At 45.4% G+C, this 18,572-nt stretch overlaps 1 protein-coding gene across 2 annotated transcripts in view; it reads right to left on the bottom strand.

Annotated features, from left to right (window-relative positions):
* The window catches only part of Usp48 (ubiquitin specific peptidase 48), a 71,111-nt gene extending 58,646 nt beyond the window's left edge, over window positions 1-12,465 (bottom strand). For both annotated transcript variants that reach the window (XM_070037699.1, XM_070037700.1), the window contains exon 1: window positions 12,252-12,465. In XM_070037699.1, the coding sequence (XP_069893800.1) occupies window positions 12,252-12,385 (134 nt within the window). In that variant the 5' untranslated portion in view covers window positions 12,386-12,465. The remainder of the gene's footprint in view (window positions 1-12,251) is intronic.
* Between the last annotated feature and the right edge of the window lie 6,107 nt (window positions 12,466-18,572).

Raw genomic sequence — 18,572 nt, 5'->3', positions numbered from 1 at the left:
GTAACTTGAAGTGGAGAAAGCTGGTAGATAGCACTCTAATAACCAAATAATGTTAATATAATGAGTTGAATTGACAACATGCATTTTGCAGGCAAAATCAGGAGGAATACATCAGTTCTGGCAAGTATGCATCATCTGAATCTCACCTTAAGGAATAGTAAGACAAACACAGTTTGAGACATTCTATGAAATGTGTCCTGTACTATTCAAGATTCAGTGTTATAAAATATCAGTTTTAAGCCAGGCGCCAGTGGCTCACGCCTGTAATTCTAGCTACAGGAGGCTAAGATCTGAGGATCGAAGTTCAAAGCCAGCCCGGGCAGGAAAGTCCAGGAGAATCTTTTTTTTTTTTTTTTTGCCAGTTGTGGGGCTTAAACTCTGGGCCTAGGTGCTGACTCTCAGCTCTTCAGTTCAAGGCCAGCACTCTACCACTTGAGCCTCAGCACCACTTCTGGCTTTTTCTGCTTATGTGGTGCTGAGGAATCGAACCCAGGGCCTCATTTATGCAAGGCAAGCACTCTACCACTGAGCTACCTTCCTAGACCCCTGTGAGACTCTTATCTCCAGTAAACCACTAGAAAACTGGAAGTGGCACTGTGGCTCAAGCGGCAGAGCACTCACTCGCCTTGAGCTGAAAAGAGCAAGGACAGCACCTAAGCCCAGAGTTTAAGCCCCATGACCGACAAAAAAAAAAATCAGTTTTGCTGGGCACCAGTGGCTCATGCCTATAATCCTCGCTACTTAAGAGGCTGAAACCTGAGGATCAAGGTTCGAAGCCAGCCCAGGCAGGAAAGTCCATGAGCTATCTCCAATTAACCACCAGAAAACCAGAAGTGGTGCTGTGGCTTAAGTGGTAGAGCACTAGCCTTGAGCTGAAAAGCTGAGGGACAGCGCCTAGGCCTGGAGTTCAATCCCCACAATGAAACAAAAAAAAAGAGTGTCTCATGGTCTTTTCTGTCCCGGCTGGCTTTGAACTGCAATCCTCATATCTCAGCCTGAGATTTACAGGCTAGAATTACAGGCATGAGCCACTGGCTCCCAGCTAAATTACTACTTTTAAGCCCCACTGAGGACATTTAAGATTAGAAACTGTATAAAGTCCCATAATAGTTTAAATGGAACTCATAAAAATTATAATGAAACAATGTCAATTACTACAGCAAAAAAAGGTGGGGGCCTAGATAAAAAACTTTTTGTTGTCATATGTAACAGTATCTGTAACTGAAAAAGCTATAAAATAACACTTCAGGGTATCTCTTCTGTTTCTAAGTATGGGTAATAGACAAGACTGGTTATATAGATACACTGTATCTTAGCTACCTGAAGGACAGAGGAAAAAAGAAAGCTTCTGAGTCAGACATGAATAGTTCCCACACTGTAAAACCAGATACTAGGAAGTTTGAGGCAGGAACTTAATCTCAAAGCCAGATTGAGTAATTTATCAATATCCTGTTTTAAAATTAAATTTAAAAGGATTAGATTCAATCTTCACTACCACCAAAAAAATAAAATAAAAGGAAGCAGGAGAGGGGAGACTATGTAAACCCCCATTAATCTTTTTTTTGGGGGTGGGGGCGGTCATGGGGCTTGAACTCAGAGCTCCATGCTATTTCTGAGCCCTTTTGCTCAAGGCTAGCACAGTGCCATGTTATTTTTCTGGCAGTTAACTGAAGGTAAGAGTCTCAGAGACTTTCCTGCCCAGCTTGGCTTTGAACCTTGATCCTCAAATCTCAGACTCCTGAGTAGCTAGAATTACAGGTATAAGAGTGAGCCACCATCACCTGGCTCTTCCATTACTTTTGACAAATTACCAAACAAGTCTCAGTTCCAATGTTTGTTGGCTTTTTTTTTTTTTTTTGAGACAGTCTCATTATATAAACCAATTTGCCCTGAAATTTGCAATCCTTAGACTCACAAATGTCAGGATTACACAAGTGTACACTCGCTATGTCTGGTTTGCTTTTTATTTATTTTTTTTATCTTTTTTTTTTTTTGGGGGGGGGGTCCGGTCATGGGGCCTGAACTCTGGGCCTGGGCGCTGTCCCTCAGCTCTTCAGCTCAAGGCTAGCGCTCTACCACTTGAGCCACAGCGCCACTTCTGGCTTTTTTCTTTTTGCTTATGTGGTGCTGAGGAATCGAACCCAGGGCCTCATGCATGCAAGGCAAGCGCTCTACCACTGAGCCACCTTCGCAGCCCCCCTCTGGTTTGCTTTTTAATATTCTGTTTAAACATACTGCTTGGGCCAGACACTGATGACTCACGCCTGTAATCCTAGCTACGAGAAGGCTAAGATCTTAGGATCTCAGACCACTGCCAGTCTGGTAAGGAAAGCCCACTCATCTCCAATTAATCGCCAGAAAACCCAAAATGGCACTACGGCTCAAAGTGAGATAGAGCACTAGCCTTGAACCCAAAAGCACAGACACAGCACCCAGGGCCAAGGCCCAAGCCTCATGATGAACAACAACAAAATTAATTAATTTTTTTTTTAATATCCTTTGGGACAAAGGGGCTGGGAAGGTAGCTCAGTGGTAGAGTACTTGCCTGACATGCATGAGGCCCTGGATTCAATTCCTCAGCACCACATAAACAGAAAAAGCTGGAAGTGGTACTGTGGCTAAGAAGAAGAATTGAAAATAAATTAAAAATATATATATATATATAAACATTCTTTCTGGCTTTTTTGTTTTTTTTTTGCTGATCCTGTGGCTTGAACTCAGGGCCTGGGCACTGTCCCTGAGCTGCTTTTGCTCAAGCCTAATGCTCTATGACTTGAACCACAGTGCCACTTCCAGCTCTTTCTGTTTATATGGTGCTGAGGAATCGAACCCAAAACCTCATGCATGCAAGGCAAGCACTCTACCACTGAAGCACCTTCTCAGCTCCTCTTTCTAGCTTCAGCTCAAGGCTATAGTGCTCTGCCACTTGAGCTACAGTGCCACTTCCGGCTTTTTTCTTTTTGCTTATGTCGTGCTGAGGACTCGAACCCAGGGCCTCATGCATGCAAGGCAAGCGCTCTACCACTGAGCCACCTTCCCAGCCCCTCTTTCTGGCTTTTATATGAATGGAAATAGAAACAACTTGGACCAATTTGCAAACAGTATTATCAGCTTTAGTTTAAAAGCTCAGTTAGAGCCGGCTGCTGATGGCTCGCTGCTGATGGCTCATGGCTCGCGCCTATAATCCTAGCTACTCAGTAGGCTGAGATCTGAGAATCTTGTTCAAAGCCAGCGTGGGTAGAAAGTCTGTAAGACTCTTATCTCCAGTTAACCACCAGAAAACTGGATGTGGAGCTGTGGCTTAAGTGGTAGAGTGCTGGCCTTGAGCTGAGGAGCTCAGGCACAGCGCCCAGACCCAGAGTTCAAGCCCCATGACTATACCCCCCCCCCCAAAAAAAAAAGCTCAGTTAGAAAATAACTTACTTTCTAGGAGACATGGCTCAGTCCTATAATTCTAGCTACTTGGGGGATGGTAAAGAAATTCTCAAAGACTCCTGGGTCCTCAACCAATTAGTGGGTACAGTGGCAAGTACTTATCATCCCCCTCAACAAGGGATAGCATAAGGAGGATCACAGACTAGGTCAACCCAGCATAAAGTAAAACCTACTTTGAAAATAACAGAAGCCAGGCGCTGGTGGCTCATGCCTGTAATTCTAGCTACTCAGGAGGCTGAGATCTGAAGATTGTGGTTCAAAGCCAGCCCAGGCAAAAAAGTCTGTTAGACTGATCTCCAATAAACCACTAGAAAACCAGATGTGGCACTGTGGCTCAAGTGGTAGAATGCTCGCCTTGAACTGAAGAGAGCAAGGACAATGCCCAAGCCCAGAGTTCAAGCCCCATGGCAAAAAGAAAGAAAGAAAGAAAGAAAGAAAGAAAGAAAGAAAGAAAGAAAGAAAGAAAGAAAGAAAGAAAGAAAGAAAGAAAGAAAGAAAGAAAGAAAGAAAGAGAGAGAGAAAGAAAGAAAGAAAGAGAGAGAGAGAGAAAGAAAGAAAGAAAGAAAGAAGGAAAGGAAAGACGGAAAGACAGACAGACAGACAGAAAGAAAGAAAGAAAGAAAGAAAGAAGGAAGAAAGAAGAAAAAAAGAAAGGAAAGGAAAGACAGACAGACAGACAGAAAGAAAGAAAGAAGGAAAAAAGAATGAAAGAAAGAAAGAAAGAAAGGAACCAACAGAAAAAAGGGGCTAGAGATGTGGCTTAAGTGGAAGAGTGCCTACAAAAATAAGCATAAAGCCCAAAGCTTTAGACTTCAAAATCTTTGGGTGACAGAAGAAAGATTATCAATATTGGGCTCCAAGTTATGGAGTAGTGAGTGACGTAGTGGTAGAGTTTTTGCCTAGCATGCATAAAGTCCTGTGTTCCATTCCACAGTACCACATAAACAGAAAGCTGGAAGTGGTGCTGTGGCTCAAGTGGTAGAGTGCTAGCTTGAACAAAAGATGCTAAGGGATAGTGCCCAGGCCATGAGTTCAAGCACCAGGGCAGGCAAAAAAAAAGAAAAATGAAAAATGATAATGCTAACATGAAAGTAAGTGGCTCCAGTAGTAGAGCTAATGCTCTACCAGACTTAAAGCCCCAGTACAGGCTTGCATACACATATGCACACAAGGATGGGTGCACGCACACACACCCACACGCACACGCACACCCACACGCACATACACACGCACACACACACGCATACACACACACACACACACACAAAATATCCTTTTTTTTTTTTTTACCAAAGTATAAAAAACAGATTACATTTCACTGCTTGAGAAAAGGCTTTAGTCAAGTGGCAGATGCCTGTTGACTTGCTAGCTTCATTTCCCCTGCCTCTAGATCTTCTGAGAACCAGCTATCCCCTCAGGAAGGCAAGGTCTCCAATCATCACAGAAAACCTAACAAAAGACTGCAAATGGGAACTGAGAGAAGGGAATGAAAAACAAGTTCTCTGTGACATCTGAAGTCTCTGAATGTTTCCTGGCTGCCCTGCTGCACAGGAAATCTCAAACTTTACACTATGATTTATTTAATGTAAGTGTATGTTGCTATAAAAAAGGCTTGAGATGGACTGATTCAACTCCTGCCTGTAGTTGCCTTGTCAGGGACAGACCAAATGATTTCTCAGGCTCATATTCTGGTACCCCTAATCTGCCACCTGTACCCAGGAATGCTAACAAGCATGCCCAACAATAAAGTGCCATCTGGCTTACCACACCCAAAGCAGACACTAAAGCCACTCTGTCTGATGGATCCTCCTAATTCTTTTGTCTCTTCTCTAAACCTTTTTACATGATCAGTTAGGAAATAAATATAGGGGAGAATGACTACAATAGTATATACTTGGAATCTTAGCATCAGGAAGAAAGAGAATAAAGAATCTGCCAAGACCAGCCTGAAATAGGAATCTCAGTCCAATGCCAGGAAGAAATGGAGAGAGAAGGGAAGGAGAGAGGAGAGGCAAGAAGGGAGAATGAAGGAGGAGAAGGAAGTTTACACACCTGTAATCCCAGCCACTTGGAAGGCTGAGGCAGGAAGATCACTAGTGCAAGACCACCATGGACAAAAAAAAAATGTTTAAGGGGGGGGACAGGCTCTTGATATTAACTTAGTATTGCCCAGCATCCATGGAGACCCTGGAATAATCCACAATAAAACACACACACAAAATCTGAGGAAAACATTTAAGACGGAAGAAATAAAATTATACAGACATGAAACATCTTTTCACTTACCAAGTCAACAAATTGCCCTGCATTTGCCACTGTTCACTATTCACCCCTGCAAACTTAGCTATTCAAGAGGCTGAGATCTGAGGTGCCCGATTCAAAGCCAGCCTGGACAGGTAAGTCTGTGAGACTCTTATCTCCACTTAACCAGCAAATAGCCAGAATTGGAACTGTGGCTCAAGTAGTAGAGTGCTACCACTGAGCAAAAAGGCTCAGGGACAGGGCCCAGGGCCCAATTTCAAGCCCCAGTACCAGCATGCACGTGTGCATGCACACACACACATACAAAAGTATCTTCACCAAAATCCAGTAAGTTCTGGAAAATCTGTAAGAAAATAACTCACTATCCACAAGAGAAATATATATGGCCAGGAAAAAAAAAATCCTGAACTCCACCAGCAAAAGAAAGCAAATGTGCTAGGTGTGTAAGTAGCAAGGAAGGGAGAGGCAAGTTCAATCCCCAGTACCACAAAAAAAGAGGCTGGAAAGGTGGCACAGTGATAGAGTGCTTGCCTCACATGCATGAAGCCCTGGGTTAGATTCCTCAGCACCATATAAACAGAAAGAAGCCGGAAGTGGCACTGTGGCTCAAGGGGTAGAACGCTAGCCTTGAGCCGAAGAGCTTAGGGACAGCACCCAGGCCCAGAGTTCAAGCCCCATGACCGATCCCCCCCCCCAAATGCTGTTTTTTTATTAGTAAGATTGGTGCTATGCCAGGTGCCAATGGCTCATGCCTGTAACCCTAGCTACTCAGGAGGCTGAGATCCGAGGATCACAGTTCAAAGCCAGTCTGAGCAGGAATGACTGTGAGACTCTTATCTCCAATAAACTACTCAGAAAAAGTTGGAAGTGGCACTGTGGTTCAGGTGGGAGTGCAAGCCTTGAGCAAAAGAAGCTCAGGGACAGTGCCCGGGCTCTGAGTTCAAGCTCTAGGACTGATGGGGTCTGGGGGGGAAGGGTGAGATTGGTGCTGGCAATTAAAACTAGAAATGCTTGGGCTGGGTAATAAGGACACTCAACTGTAGTTGGAAGTGTTAAATGACATGAACCATCTATCAGAATTTTCAATGGTCATGCCATTTCCACACAAGTTCTCTTGCAACTAAGATGAAAACACAGCCAGCACCTGTAATCCTAACTAACTCTTCAGGTAGCTGAGATTTGAGGATGGCAATTCAAAGCCATCCTGGGCTGGAAAGTTCATGAGACTCTTATCTCCAATTAAGCACCAAAAAGAAGTCAGAAGTGGAGCTGTGGCTCAAGTAGTAGGTGCTAGCCATGAGCAAAAACTTAATAATAATAATAAAAGAAAGCTATGGGTGCCCAAATGCTGAGTTAAAGTTACAGGTCTGACACAAAAACAAACAAAAAACCCACAAAATTTAATGACCCAGCACAGAGGCAAAGGAAGCAGGATCAGGATTCAAGACTAGCTGGGTCTACAGAGGACCCTGTCTCAAAAACACAAAACAAAAATTTCATTATGATATTCTTTTCATTTCTTCTTGCGAATCAAAAAAGTTAAAAAAAAAAAAGTAAATGGGAAGACAGGCTTTTTGATATTTAAATTTAAAAAGTTAAGATCTTGGTTGAGGCTTCCTTTTGGGTCTGTGTGGCTTTTGGGCTTAATTGAGACAGGGTCTCACTCTGTAGACCTCAACCTACCAAATGATAATGCTGCAAGTGCAACCTCAGGATAGGCTTGAGGTTTGGTTCAATTTTCTTTCTTTTACAGTACTGAGACCCAACCTAGGGATTATCCATACACATTCCTAGGCAAATGGTCTACCTCCCACTGGGCTACATCCTCAGCTCAATATTAAAACTTTTAAAACTGTTGATACAGCACAGAAAAAAAAAAGAGACATAGCTCAAGAAAGAGAGTGAGAGAACAACCCATAGAACTGGATAAAATATTTGCAATTGTACCTAACGTGGAAAATGAATTCAGTATTTACAAAGAACTCTTACAGGGCTGGGAAGGTGGCTCATTAGTAGAGCGCTTGCCTTGAATGCATGAGGCCCTGGGTTCGATTCCTCAGTACCACATAAGCAGAAAAAACAGAAGTGGCGCTGTGGCTCAAGTGTTAGAACGCTAGCCTTGAGCTGAAGAGCTGAGGGGCAGCGCCCAGGCCCAGAGTTCAGGCCCCATGACCCTCCAAAAAAAAAAAAAAAAAAAAAATCTCACAATGCCATAATAAAAAGACCAATAAAACCAATCTGAAAGTCATACTGAGTACATGAAGACAGGCCCAAAGACAAACGGCATGTTTTCTTTCATATGTGAATCTCTGACCCAAAATACAACTTCCCATGAAAACACACACAGGTGCGGTACATACACATGTGACCAAGCTGCCTGAAGTACATGTAGGAGTAAAACTCCACAACATTGCTCTACTGTTTGAGCAATTAACATTTTAACAAAATAAATCTCAAGAAGTTGAAACATTTTGATTGGGGAAAGGGCTAGTGCAAGGGAGAATATGAATGGAGAAGCTATGAGGGACAAATACAGTTACAATCCTCCAAGTATGTATGGGAAAAGAGAAGTAGGAAATGCGATATGACTGGAGGAGGAAGGAAGGACATGATGGAAGGTGACTCTTATCAAGATATACTAAACATAAATGGACAAGTTAAACTAATTCCCTTTTACAATTATTTGCAGTTTTTTTTTAATTCTTAAAATAGATCAAGGTAGGGACTTGCGGTAAGGATCAGTGTGGTACAGCACTTGAATGGGGCCCTGGGTTCAATCCCTAGCACTGTATAATACACAAATAAGCCAAGGACTTGGATGGGCATTCCTCCAAAGAAAATACATGAATGGCCAATAAATAAACACATCAAAAGGTGTTCAACATTATTAGTCATCAGGGGAATGCAAATCAAAACCACAAAAGGCAGACAAGTGTAGGGATGTCAAGAAACTAAAATGGTCATATACTGTGACTTCATACACTTGGAAAACACTTCTACAAAATGTTAAAAGAAACTAGTACATGACCAGAAGCCCATCTTTCCTAGCCACTCAGGAGGCTGAAATATGAGGATAGCAATTTGAAGCTAACCCAGGTAGAAAAGTCCATGAGACTCTCCTCACTAATTAACACACACATGGGGCTGGGAAGTTGGCTCAGTGGTAGAGCGCTTGCCTTGCATGCCTGAGGCCCTGGATTCGATTCCTCAGCACCACATAAGCAAAAAGAAAAAAGCCAGAAGTGGCGCTGTGGCTCAAGTGGTAGAGCGCTAGCCTTGAGCTGAAGAGCTGAGGGACAGCACCCAGGCCCAGAGTTCAGGCCCCACGACTGGACCCAAAAAAAAAAAACAAAAAACTAATTAACACACACACACAAAAAAAAACTAGAAGTAGCTAGGCGCTGGTGGCTCATGCCTGTAATCCTAGCTACTCAGGAGGCTAAGATCTGAGGATCACAGTTCAAAGCCAGCCCGGGCAGAAAAGTCTGTGAGACTCTTATCTCCAATAAACCACTAAAAAAATACCAGAAGTGATGCTATGGCTCAAGCGGTAGAGCACTAGCCTTGAGCTGAAGAGCGCAGGGATAGTGCCCAAGCCGAGAGTTCAAGCCCCATGACCAACAACAACAAAAAAAAACTAGAAGTAGGTGTGGCTCAAATGGTAGAGCACCAACCTTGAGCCAAAAAGCTCAGGGACAGTGCCCAGGTTCTGAGCTCAAGCCCTAGGACCACAACATGGGCCAGTAAGTTCACTCCTTGATATATGCTAGAGAAAACAAAATGTCCATAGAAAAATCCATACACAAATTTTCATAACAGCACTGTTCATACGAGTCAAAAAGAACCAGTCAGTACCAGTTATCTTCATTTAACTACCAAAAAAGCTGGAAATGGCACTGTGGCTCAAGTGATAAACCTCTGAGTTCAAGCCCTAAGACCTGCACCAAAAAAGGGGGAAAAACAGACTTAAATGTCCATCTACTAATAAATGGATATATAAAATGTGATGCATACTTACGGCATAGCACTTGCTATTTGGCAATAACAACAACCAAGGACACTCAAGCTGGAATGATCAATGGTGGTTTGCACCTGTAATCCTAGCTATTCAGGAGGCTGAGATATGGAGGATGGCCATTCCAAGCCAATAAATAACAGACTCCTGGCCTGGAGGTGCAATATAGGTTTAGAGTGTAGGCTTGGGAGCAAGACTTTTGTGTCTGAATACTAACTCTATCACTTAACAGCTATGTGATCTTGGACAAGGTACTTAAGGCTGTTTTATCTCTAAAATGAGAGTAATGAAGCTCAGGTAGCTCACATATGTAATCCTAGCTACACAGGAAGACAAGATGAAGATCATGGTTCAAAGCTAGCCCAAGCAGACAAGTCCTTGAAACTCTTATCTCCAATTAACCACCAAAAGGCTGGAAGTAGAGCTGTGGCTCAAGTAGGAGGGCACCAGAACAGTTCAAGCCCAATAGGGGACACAAATGGCTACAGAGGGATGGAAAGACAGAGACAGAGACACACACAGAGAATAGTGAAACTGAAAGGGATGAGGTTGATTGGGATACGTTGTATACACATGTAGAAATGTCTTCTCTTGTACAGGTAATGTAAGAAATTAAAATTTAAAAACAATAATATAGAAATAAATACAACATAGATGAGCCTTGAAAACAATGCCAAGTGAAAGCTAGACACGAAAAGCCATCCTACCAAAAGCCACCCATTTAGATGAAATGTCCAGAGTAGGTTGAAAATTGTCTCAGTGGTTGGTTGGGAGTGTGGGCAGAACAGAACTGAGAAGCAAGGAAGAATTCAATGATGTCCTAATAGGTATACAATTTCATTTAAACTGAGAAGGGAAGACTGAAAGAAGGAAAGAAATAGGGGAGGGAGGGAGGGAGGGAGGGAGGGAGGGAGGGAGGGAGGGAGGGAGGGAGGAAGGAAGGAGGACTGAGAGAGGAAAGAAATTAAGAGAGGTAGAAAGAAAGAAAAGAAAGAAAGAAAGAGAGAAAGGAAGAAAGAAAGAAAGAAAGAAAGAGAAAGAAAGAAAGAAAAAGAAAGAGAAAGGAAGGGAGGGAGGGAGGGAGGGAGGGAGCAGGGAGAGAGATAAGAAAAAGAAAGCAAGAAAGAGAAAAAGAGGAAGGAAGGAAGGAAGGGAGGGAGGGAAGCAAGCAAGCCAGCAAGCCGGGTGCTGGTGACTCACGCCTGTAATCCTAGCTACTCAGGAGGCTGATACCTGAGGATGTGGTTCAAAGCCAGCCCGGGCAGGAAAGCCCATGAGATTCTAATCTCCAATAAACCACTAGAAAACCGGAAGTGGTGCTGTGGCTCAAGCGGTAGAGCGTTCACCTTGAGCTGAAGAGCTGAGGGACAGTGCCCAAGCCCAGAGTTCAAGCCCCACGACCGACCAAAAAAAAAAAAAAAAAAAAAAAGAAGGAAGGTAGACCGGTCGGTTGGTTTTAACATCAGATGATGGTAATACAAATAAAATGTCAATAAAGCTGCTTAACTACTCAGGAGGCTGAGATATGAGAATCGAGATTCAAAACCAGCCTAGGCAGAAAAAAGTCTGTTTCCAATTAACCAGAAAAATGCCAGACTGAAGGTGTGGCTCACGTGGTAAAGCGTTAGCAATTAACGGGGAGGGGGAGGAACCCAGCTAAAGCCTGGGCCCTTGAGTTCAAGTCCCAGTACCGGCAAAAGAGAAAAAAAAAAAAGGAAGTTGCAGAACCAAAGACCCTAACTTCCATTCCTTCTGTATGTCCCGGAGGAATGTAAGAACTCCACAAAGCATATACTGAATATCTGCCGAGAGAAGGCTACTGAGCATGCCCCGTTTAGCCAAGTCAATGCAACATTCCAGAACGAAAACTATTTCCCGCGTTACAAGGCAGAAAGGGGAAGAAGGCAATTACGGAGTCAATCTAAAAGATGGAGTTAAGAAAAGCTAAGGTTCAAAAGCTAAGCAGAAGATAATCGAACTTGCTCACAAAACGTTGGATTGGAGCAACCTCTACCTCTCTCCCTCCCAAAAATGCTAAAGAAATAATAGATCCAAGAGTGAGTTAAGGTCAATCAGGGAGGAAGGCACCGGTGACGCAGGCTAATCAAAGGTTTTTGTTGGGGAGGGGGTCCCCCTAAAATTGCTCTTTCCATGCACTAAATTGATCAGACCTTCGACTCAACACTAACAGAAGATCACGTCCAGCAAGTTCCTTTTTACAAACCAGTCTCCAGCGTTTGCTAAGCTAAGCTAAAGCTCTCGGCCCCTACCTTCAAATCATGTCCACCGCCATCTTCTGGATGAGAACCCAGCGCCTTTCCTAAAGGGTTTCCAGAGCATCACCTCCGCGCAGAGTCCCGAAGGCTGCATCCTCCCCACGTCGCCCCGACCCGGACGAGGAGAGTACCTCCACCCAGACCCTCTCGGCACCCCTCAAATGCATGCAATGGGTCGCCGCGTTCCCTTTCCTACCCCGCCCCGCCGCGGTTTTCCAAGGTCCAGAGCGGCGGGCCGCGCGGCCCCGGTGCACCGGCCTCACCTGCACACGCCTCGGATGCAGGGCTCCAGCCAGATGCGGTAGGCTGTCTCGATGTGCTCCTGCGACACCTCCTCGGGCCGCACCGTCTCCGCCCAGCGCCAGGCCGCCTTCTCCAGCTGCAACCGCGGAGCCATGGCCTTGGCCCAAGCAGCGCCCCCCGAGCCCGGCCGCCGCCGCCGCCGCCGCCGCCCCCGCAGCCACCTAAATGGGCTCCGCCACCTGCCCGCAAAGAGAACCGAGCGCTGCCTCAGCCAGCTGGCCAGTCAATCACCTGCGCGCGCCACTACCGCCGCGCCCGCCCGCCCGCCCGCGCCCAACACGCACGACTGGCCGCAAAGCGCCGCCGCCGACACCCGACACCCCCCGCGCCTGCGGACGTTGGCGATGTACACTACCACCCCCCCACACACACACCCCGCCCCGGCCTCACGCGGCGGAGGACGCATGCGCGTTCCCAGCAGCCCCTGCGCCTCCCGCGCCTCTAACCCGACGGGCGGAAGGGGAGCGGCCGTCTCAGGCAGCCCAGCTCCGTAGCGGCGAGGAAGTTGTGCCTCAGCTTCCATTCAGAGTAGCTTCCCCCTCTACGCTGAAAACTTGCGCCGAGTGGGCAGAAGGCGGACTGCTTTTGCCTCTGGTACTTCCCCTTTAACTGTAAAGGAGAGAGGCTAGGCCCCACACAGCATAAGTCCTACTGGACTGATTGGTGGGACCAGATTACAGTAGAGAACCGACGACCAAAGAAACCAGGGTAGTCTCTGGAGAAAGATTTAACTCGAGGCTGGGGCAGGCTCCTCCTTTTCTCTAGGCCTCCCGACGTTGCAGGGCGTTCTGGATTAGGCCGGAGCTGGAACGGGACTACATGTCCCAGCATGCACCGCGTGGTTGCCACTCAGAGGACTGAGGCATGCTGGGATTTGTAGTCTCGGGGATGGGTGCTCTGTGAGCCACAAATTGTGCTGAGGCGAACCCAGGCCCCAGGGTAGGGTCTTTCTTACTGTTTGCTCTGTATTGACTATTTTCACTTGTTGATTTCTTGCTTCCTTTGTGAAACTCCTTGCTAGCTTCGGGGTATAAAAACATTTCCTACCCCCCCCCCAATTCCTTCCTCTGGACATTAAGAATAACTTTGTAACAATGTTTTGCAAATGTAAAAGAGCCAAGCTGGAGAGAGGGTATTTGAAGACTTGAGGTTTGACCCACAATCCTGCTGGGATGTAAAAGAAAATTCCATCTGCTTTCCTTTCCCTAATCATAACCTTGAACTGGCACCTGTAAACTAAGGCCTAGTCTCTGGGGTTTGTGGAAGAACTTCTGACAGATAAGGGTAATGGTTATCTCTAAGCCTTGGTAGGCGAAGGGGTTAGAGTACTTTGGAAAAGACTCCCCAGAATAACCATTAAACCCACCAATTACAAACACAAACTATTGCTGGAATATAGGTCAGAAAAAAAAAAAAATGGCCAAAGTTGGGACAGTGCAATTAGGTCTAGAATGAGGAGACAAATTTGACAGGTAATTTAGGGTGTCAGATTGATACAGCTTAATAGTAATACTGTATTAGGAAAATTAAATTGCAAGAAACAGAAGCCACTTTTTTTTTTTTTTTTTTTTTTTTTTGCCAGTCCTGGGGCTTGAACTCAGGGCCTGGGTATTGTCCTGAGTTGCTTTTGCACAAGGCTAGCCGGGGCCACTTCAGCCACAGCGCCCCCTCTGGCTTTTTCTGTCTATATGGTAGTGAGGAATCGAACCCAGGGCTTCATGCATGCTAGGCAAACACTCTACCGTCAAGCCACATTCCCAGCCCAGAAGCCACGTTTTGAGAGCTCAAATTGGGAATCTTTATTAGAAATTAGGCGACTGGAGGTAGACTCCTATCTCCAAGATCTGCAGCCCAGAATGTAGCTTGTACAAAGACAAATACTTGTTTAAAGACAAATACTTGTTTGGGGTGGAGGACCAAGCCCAACAGAAGCAAACCATATAGGGGAATACTTGGATGAACAAAGCCAACCATTTAGGGAAACATCTGGTAAGGAAGACCATCTAGGGAAATACTCAGGGGGCAAGTAGTCTCTATAGCAAAGCTCTCCTGGGGCTAAACAACATGATATCTGCATATTAAAGAATAGCCTATTTCACCTGTAGGCTTATCAGAGCTGGGTGAAGACCACCCAGCAACAGGCCGTGTTACTTAGACCCGATATCCTCACTTCAGTCTGCCCTGTATTTCTTCACCTCTGCCTGGTGCTCACAGCTAGCTCCCTGTCACCCTTTACATCTCTCAACACTGGATGATACTGTGAATATTAACATGCTGTCAACTACTGTATGCTCCTTTTTTCTCTGTGTGTGTATGTATGCTGTTTCTGGAGCTTGAACTCAGGGTCTGGGTACTGTCCCTTAGCTTTGCCGCTCATGGCAGGTACTCTACCATCCTACTGTAGCTCCACTTCTGGCTTTTTGATAGGTTAATTGGAAATAAGAGTCTCATAGGCTTTCCTGCTTAGGCTGGCTTTGAACCTCCAGAGCCTTGCAGGTGTGAGCTGCCAGTGACTGATTTATATACTCCTTTTTCTAACGGGTAATTTCTACCAAATGAAATAAAAATTACCACAGAAGAAGCAGATTTAGAAGGGGATAATAGGGGCTGGGAAGGTGGCTCAGTGGTAGAGTGCTTGCCTTGCATTCATGAAGCCCTTGGTTCGATTCTTCAGCACCACATAAGCAGAAAAAGCCAGAAGTGGGGCTGATGCTCAAGTGGCAGAGTGGTAGAGCGGTAGTCTACAGCAGAAGAGCTGAGGGACAGTGCCCAGGCCCAGAGTTCAGGCCCCGTGACCAACCAAAAAAAAAAAAAAGAGAGATAATGATTTACATTTTTGTTGTGTTACATTTCAGGTGCATCAAAATGCACTTGTCCTAACAGCAAACAGGAACCTCCAGCATCTTGAATTTCAGTCTCCACTGGCTCATTCTTACCAGCATTTGAATATACTATAACATCTCCCAAATTTAACAAGCCATCTCACCTCCCACATCCCTCTCAAAGCTTCAGTTTTATTTCTCTGTTCCTCTTTATAACAAAACTCCTGGGGAGGTGGGGAATATTCTCCATTTCTCTTCCTTAAGCCTGTTTCAAACCAGGCTATTGCCTCTATTACTCTCAAAACAGGCAAAAAAAAAAAAAAATTAGTTTCAATTTAAAGCTCTTCATTGGCTTTATTTGCCATTCTAGAACCAGGCAACACTTCAATCCATAAGACAGCATTCCAATTAGTTAAGCATATGAGGTTGGTTTTGTAGGTTGGAAAGGGCTTAAGATAGCAGAAAAAAAGCCGAGCAGTAGTAGTTCATGCCTCTAGTCCTAGCTACTCAGGAGGCTGAGATCTGAGAATCTTGGTTTGAAGCCAGCCTGGGCCAAGAAAGTCTGAGACTCTTATCTCCAATTAACCTCTAAAAAAAAACAGAAGTGGCACTGTGGCTCCAAGTGATAGCGCGCTAGCCTTGAGCAAAAGAGCTAAGGGACAAAAGCCTAGACCCCAAGTTCAAGTCCCACAACAGACAAAAAAAAAAAGTATAAACAGCAGAAGATGCACATTCTCTTGGGGGACTGGTAGTGGCTCACATCTATAATCAAGCTACTCTGGAGGCTGAGTTCTGAGGATCTCTGTTGGAAACCAGTCAATGCAAACAACTCCCAGAGACTCTTGTTGTCAATTAGCTGGCAAAAAACCAGAACTGGAGGCATGGTTCAGGTAGTAGAGCACAAAGTTGAGCAAAAAAACTGAGTGAGATCTCCAGGCCTTGAGTACAAGCCCCAGTGCCTAGAAGGGTGAGGAGGCAGCCAGGCATCACACCTGTAATCCTAGCTACTCAGGAGGCTGAGATCTGAGGATTGCAGTTCAAAGCCAGCCCAGGCAGAAAAGCCCATGAGACTCTTATCTCCAATAAACCACCAGAAAACTGGAAGAGGTGCTGTGGCTCAAGCGGTAGAGCGCTTGCCTTGAGCTGAAGAGCGCAGAGTGGTGAGAAAGAAAATTCTCTCTGCTTATGTCTCTGAAGGTCAGATAAACTTATTTTGGGTTTGGTGGAACTTTGACTACATCTTGACTTTTTTTTTTTTTTTTTTTTTTGGTGCCAGTCCTGGGGCTTGAAATCAGGGCTTGAGCATTGTCCCTGAGCTTTTGTGTTCAAGGCTGACTACCACTACAGTCACAGCTCCACTTCTGGCTTTTTGATGATTAATTGGAGATAGCCTTGATCCTCCGATCTCAGCCTGTTGAGTGACTAGGATTGCAGATGGGAGCAGCTTGCATTTTGATTTTTAGTTTGAAACTTTGGGACTGAGGTCTTCTCAGGAGAACAGCCTCCCTCTCCCCCACTTCCTCTTCATGAAGACAGAACATAGCCTTACCAGAAATCATCTGCCTGAAACTAGTAATCACCTGACTGCCTATCAATCACCTGACTGTGAGTCAGCAATGGACCCCAGGCTCTGAGGTCACTTTCTCACTTGCTGAGGTCACTTCCTGAACTGCTTGGCCACACCTCCTTCAGACAGTGAGAGGTTCCCCAGACTCTGAGATCACGTCCATTTCTGCTGTGGTCACTACCTCCTCCCTTTCCCTATATAATTCCTGAAGGCACCCATCCCAGAATACCACAAGGACACAATCATGGACAGGTGAAGGTTTATTAGAGAGGCTAACAAGGCCATCTCCCTCACAGGAGAGTGAGCAAAATGATGCCTGTCCCTATTCAGGGGCATCCTTATAACATTGGGGCTTGAGACAGGAGGTACTCTGCATGCACAGCTAGGTGCATGGGAGTGGAGACCTATTCTGGAGAAACTGGTGGGAGGCCCAGGAGAGTTTTATTTTCTTTTTGAAGGGCACGGTGGAGTTCAGGTTTGAGTGGAGAGCATTCTGCTGATGCAGCTGGGGCCTAGAGACACTAGCTGCTCTTGGAAGTAAAGTAGGAGGGCTGAGGGCCTGAGATGGAGGGTAAGCTAACAGTCCCACAGTCCCCTCCCTCTTCTCTCTTTGCCCCTCCATCTCTTGCAGGCTGGTAGTTTGCTGTCCCCCCCCCCCCATAAACTCTTTTCTGCCTGAACCATGTGGAAGTCTCCTTTCACCAAACCTTACAGGGACCTGTGCAGGAAACTAGTCTAAAACATTGGCTTCCTGGTTTTTTTTTTTTGGTTTTTTTTTTTTTGGCTACCTATAACTTAAACATCATGAAGATTGCCAGTATTCTGCTTTGTTGTTGTTGCTGTTTTTGGTTGTATGGCTTGAACACTAGGCCTGGGTGCTGTCCCTGTGCTCTTCAGCTCAATGCAAGCGCTCTACCGCTTGAGCCTCACCACCACTTCCGATTTTCTAGTGGTTTTATTGGAGGTAAGAGTCTCACAGACTTTCCTGCCCTAGCTGGCTTTGAACCGTGATCCTCAGATCTCAGCCTCCTCAGTAGCTAGGATGACAGGCGTGAGCCATCGGTGCCCGGCTGTGTTCTGCATTATTAAATTACTAATCAGCTCATGCTCTCTTACTAGACCTAGCACCTTCCCTTACTTAAGCTTTGCTCTTAGAAGTACTTTCTGAATTCAAAGGACAGTACATTTTTCTGTTAGTGGCCATTCCTTTCCTTTGCTGTCCTTGAATGGTCTCAGCGTCAGGCCTTTGGGCCTCTACCTGCCCCCTGAGTCATTCACCATCTTTCATGGCTTTAAATATCTTCTGTGTCTGCCTGACTCCTAAATTCATAGCTCCAGACCTGACTTCACTCCAAAAGGCCGTAGATCCAGCCATCCTGGTGCCTGGCTGGGGGGGTGGGGGGGGGGAGGGGGGTTCCACCCAGTACTGAAAAGCTTGGAGGGAGAGAGGCCATTCATTGAATTGCAGATGCCACGCTGTTTAGCTTTAGGAAACTTTGCATAGAGAATGCTCTGATTCTGCCTTGATTACCCCCCTAAATGGCTTGATTCACTCCCCTCTGAGTGGCCTCTAAGTTTACCCCTTTACAGAAAGGTTGAGGCATATCCTCCCTCCCACGTGGAAAGTTTAAGCTAGTACTTGAGCTACTTCCCAAATAAGGTCTGCTTTTGTTAAGGCTTGGTCTACTCCCCAGGTATGTGGGTTTGTCATTAAAAGCTTGGTTCAAGCTTTGTTCCGGGTTGCTGGTCTCTGAGACACGAGTCTGCCTATAGATGCTGGCTCACCAACAAAGACTCCCAATTTGACCTCTCAAAATGTGGCTTGTCTGTTTCTCACTTACTGAACTCTTATAAAACTAATTCCTCTTCCAACTGCCCCCTGAAAATATCCT

Source organism: Dipodomys merriami, unplaced genomic scaffold (assembly GCF_024711535.1).
Source record: "Dipodomys merriami isolate MVZ:Mamm:240054 unplaced genomic scaffold, mDipMer1.0.p SCAF_28, whole genome shotgun sequence".
Taxonomy (NCBI): Eukaryota; Metazoa; Chordata; class Mammalia; order Rodentia; family Heteromyidae; genus Dipodomys; species Dipodomys merriami.
The sequence above is the reverse complement of the archived record's forward strand: the minus strand, read 5'-3'. Positions and strand labels throughout refer to the sequence as shown.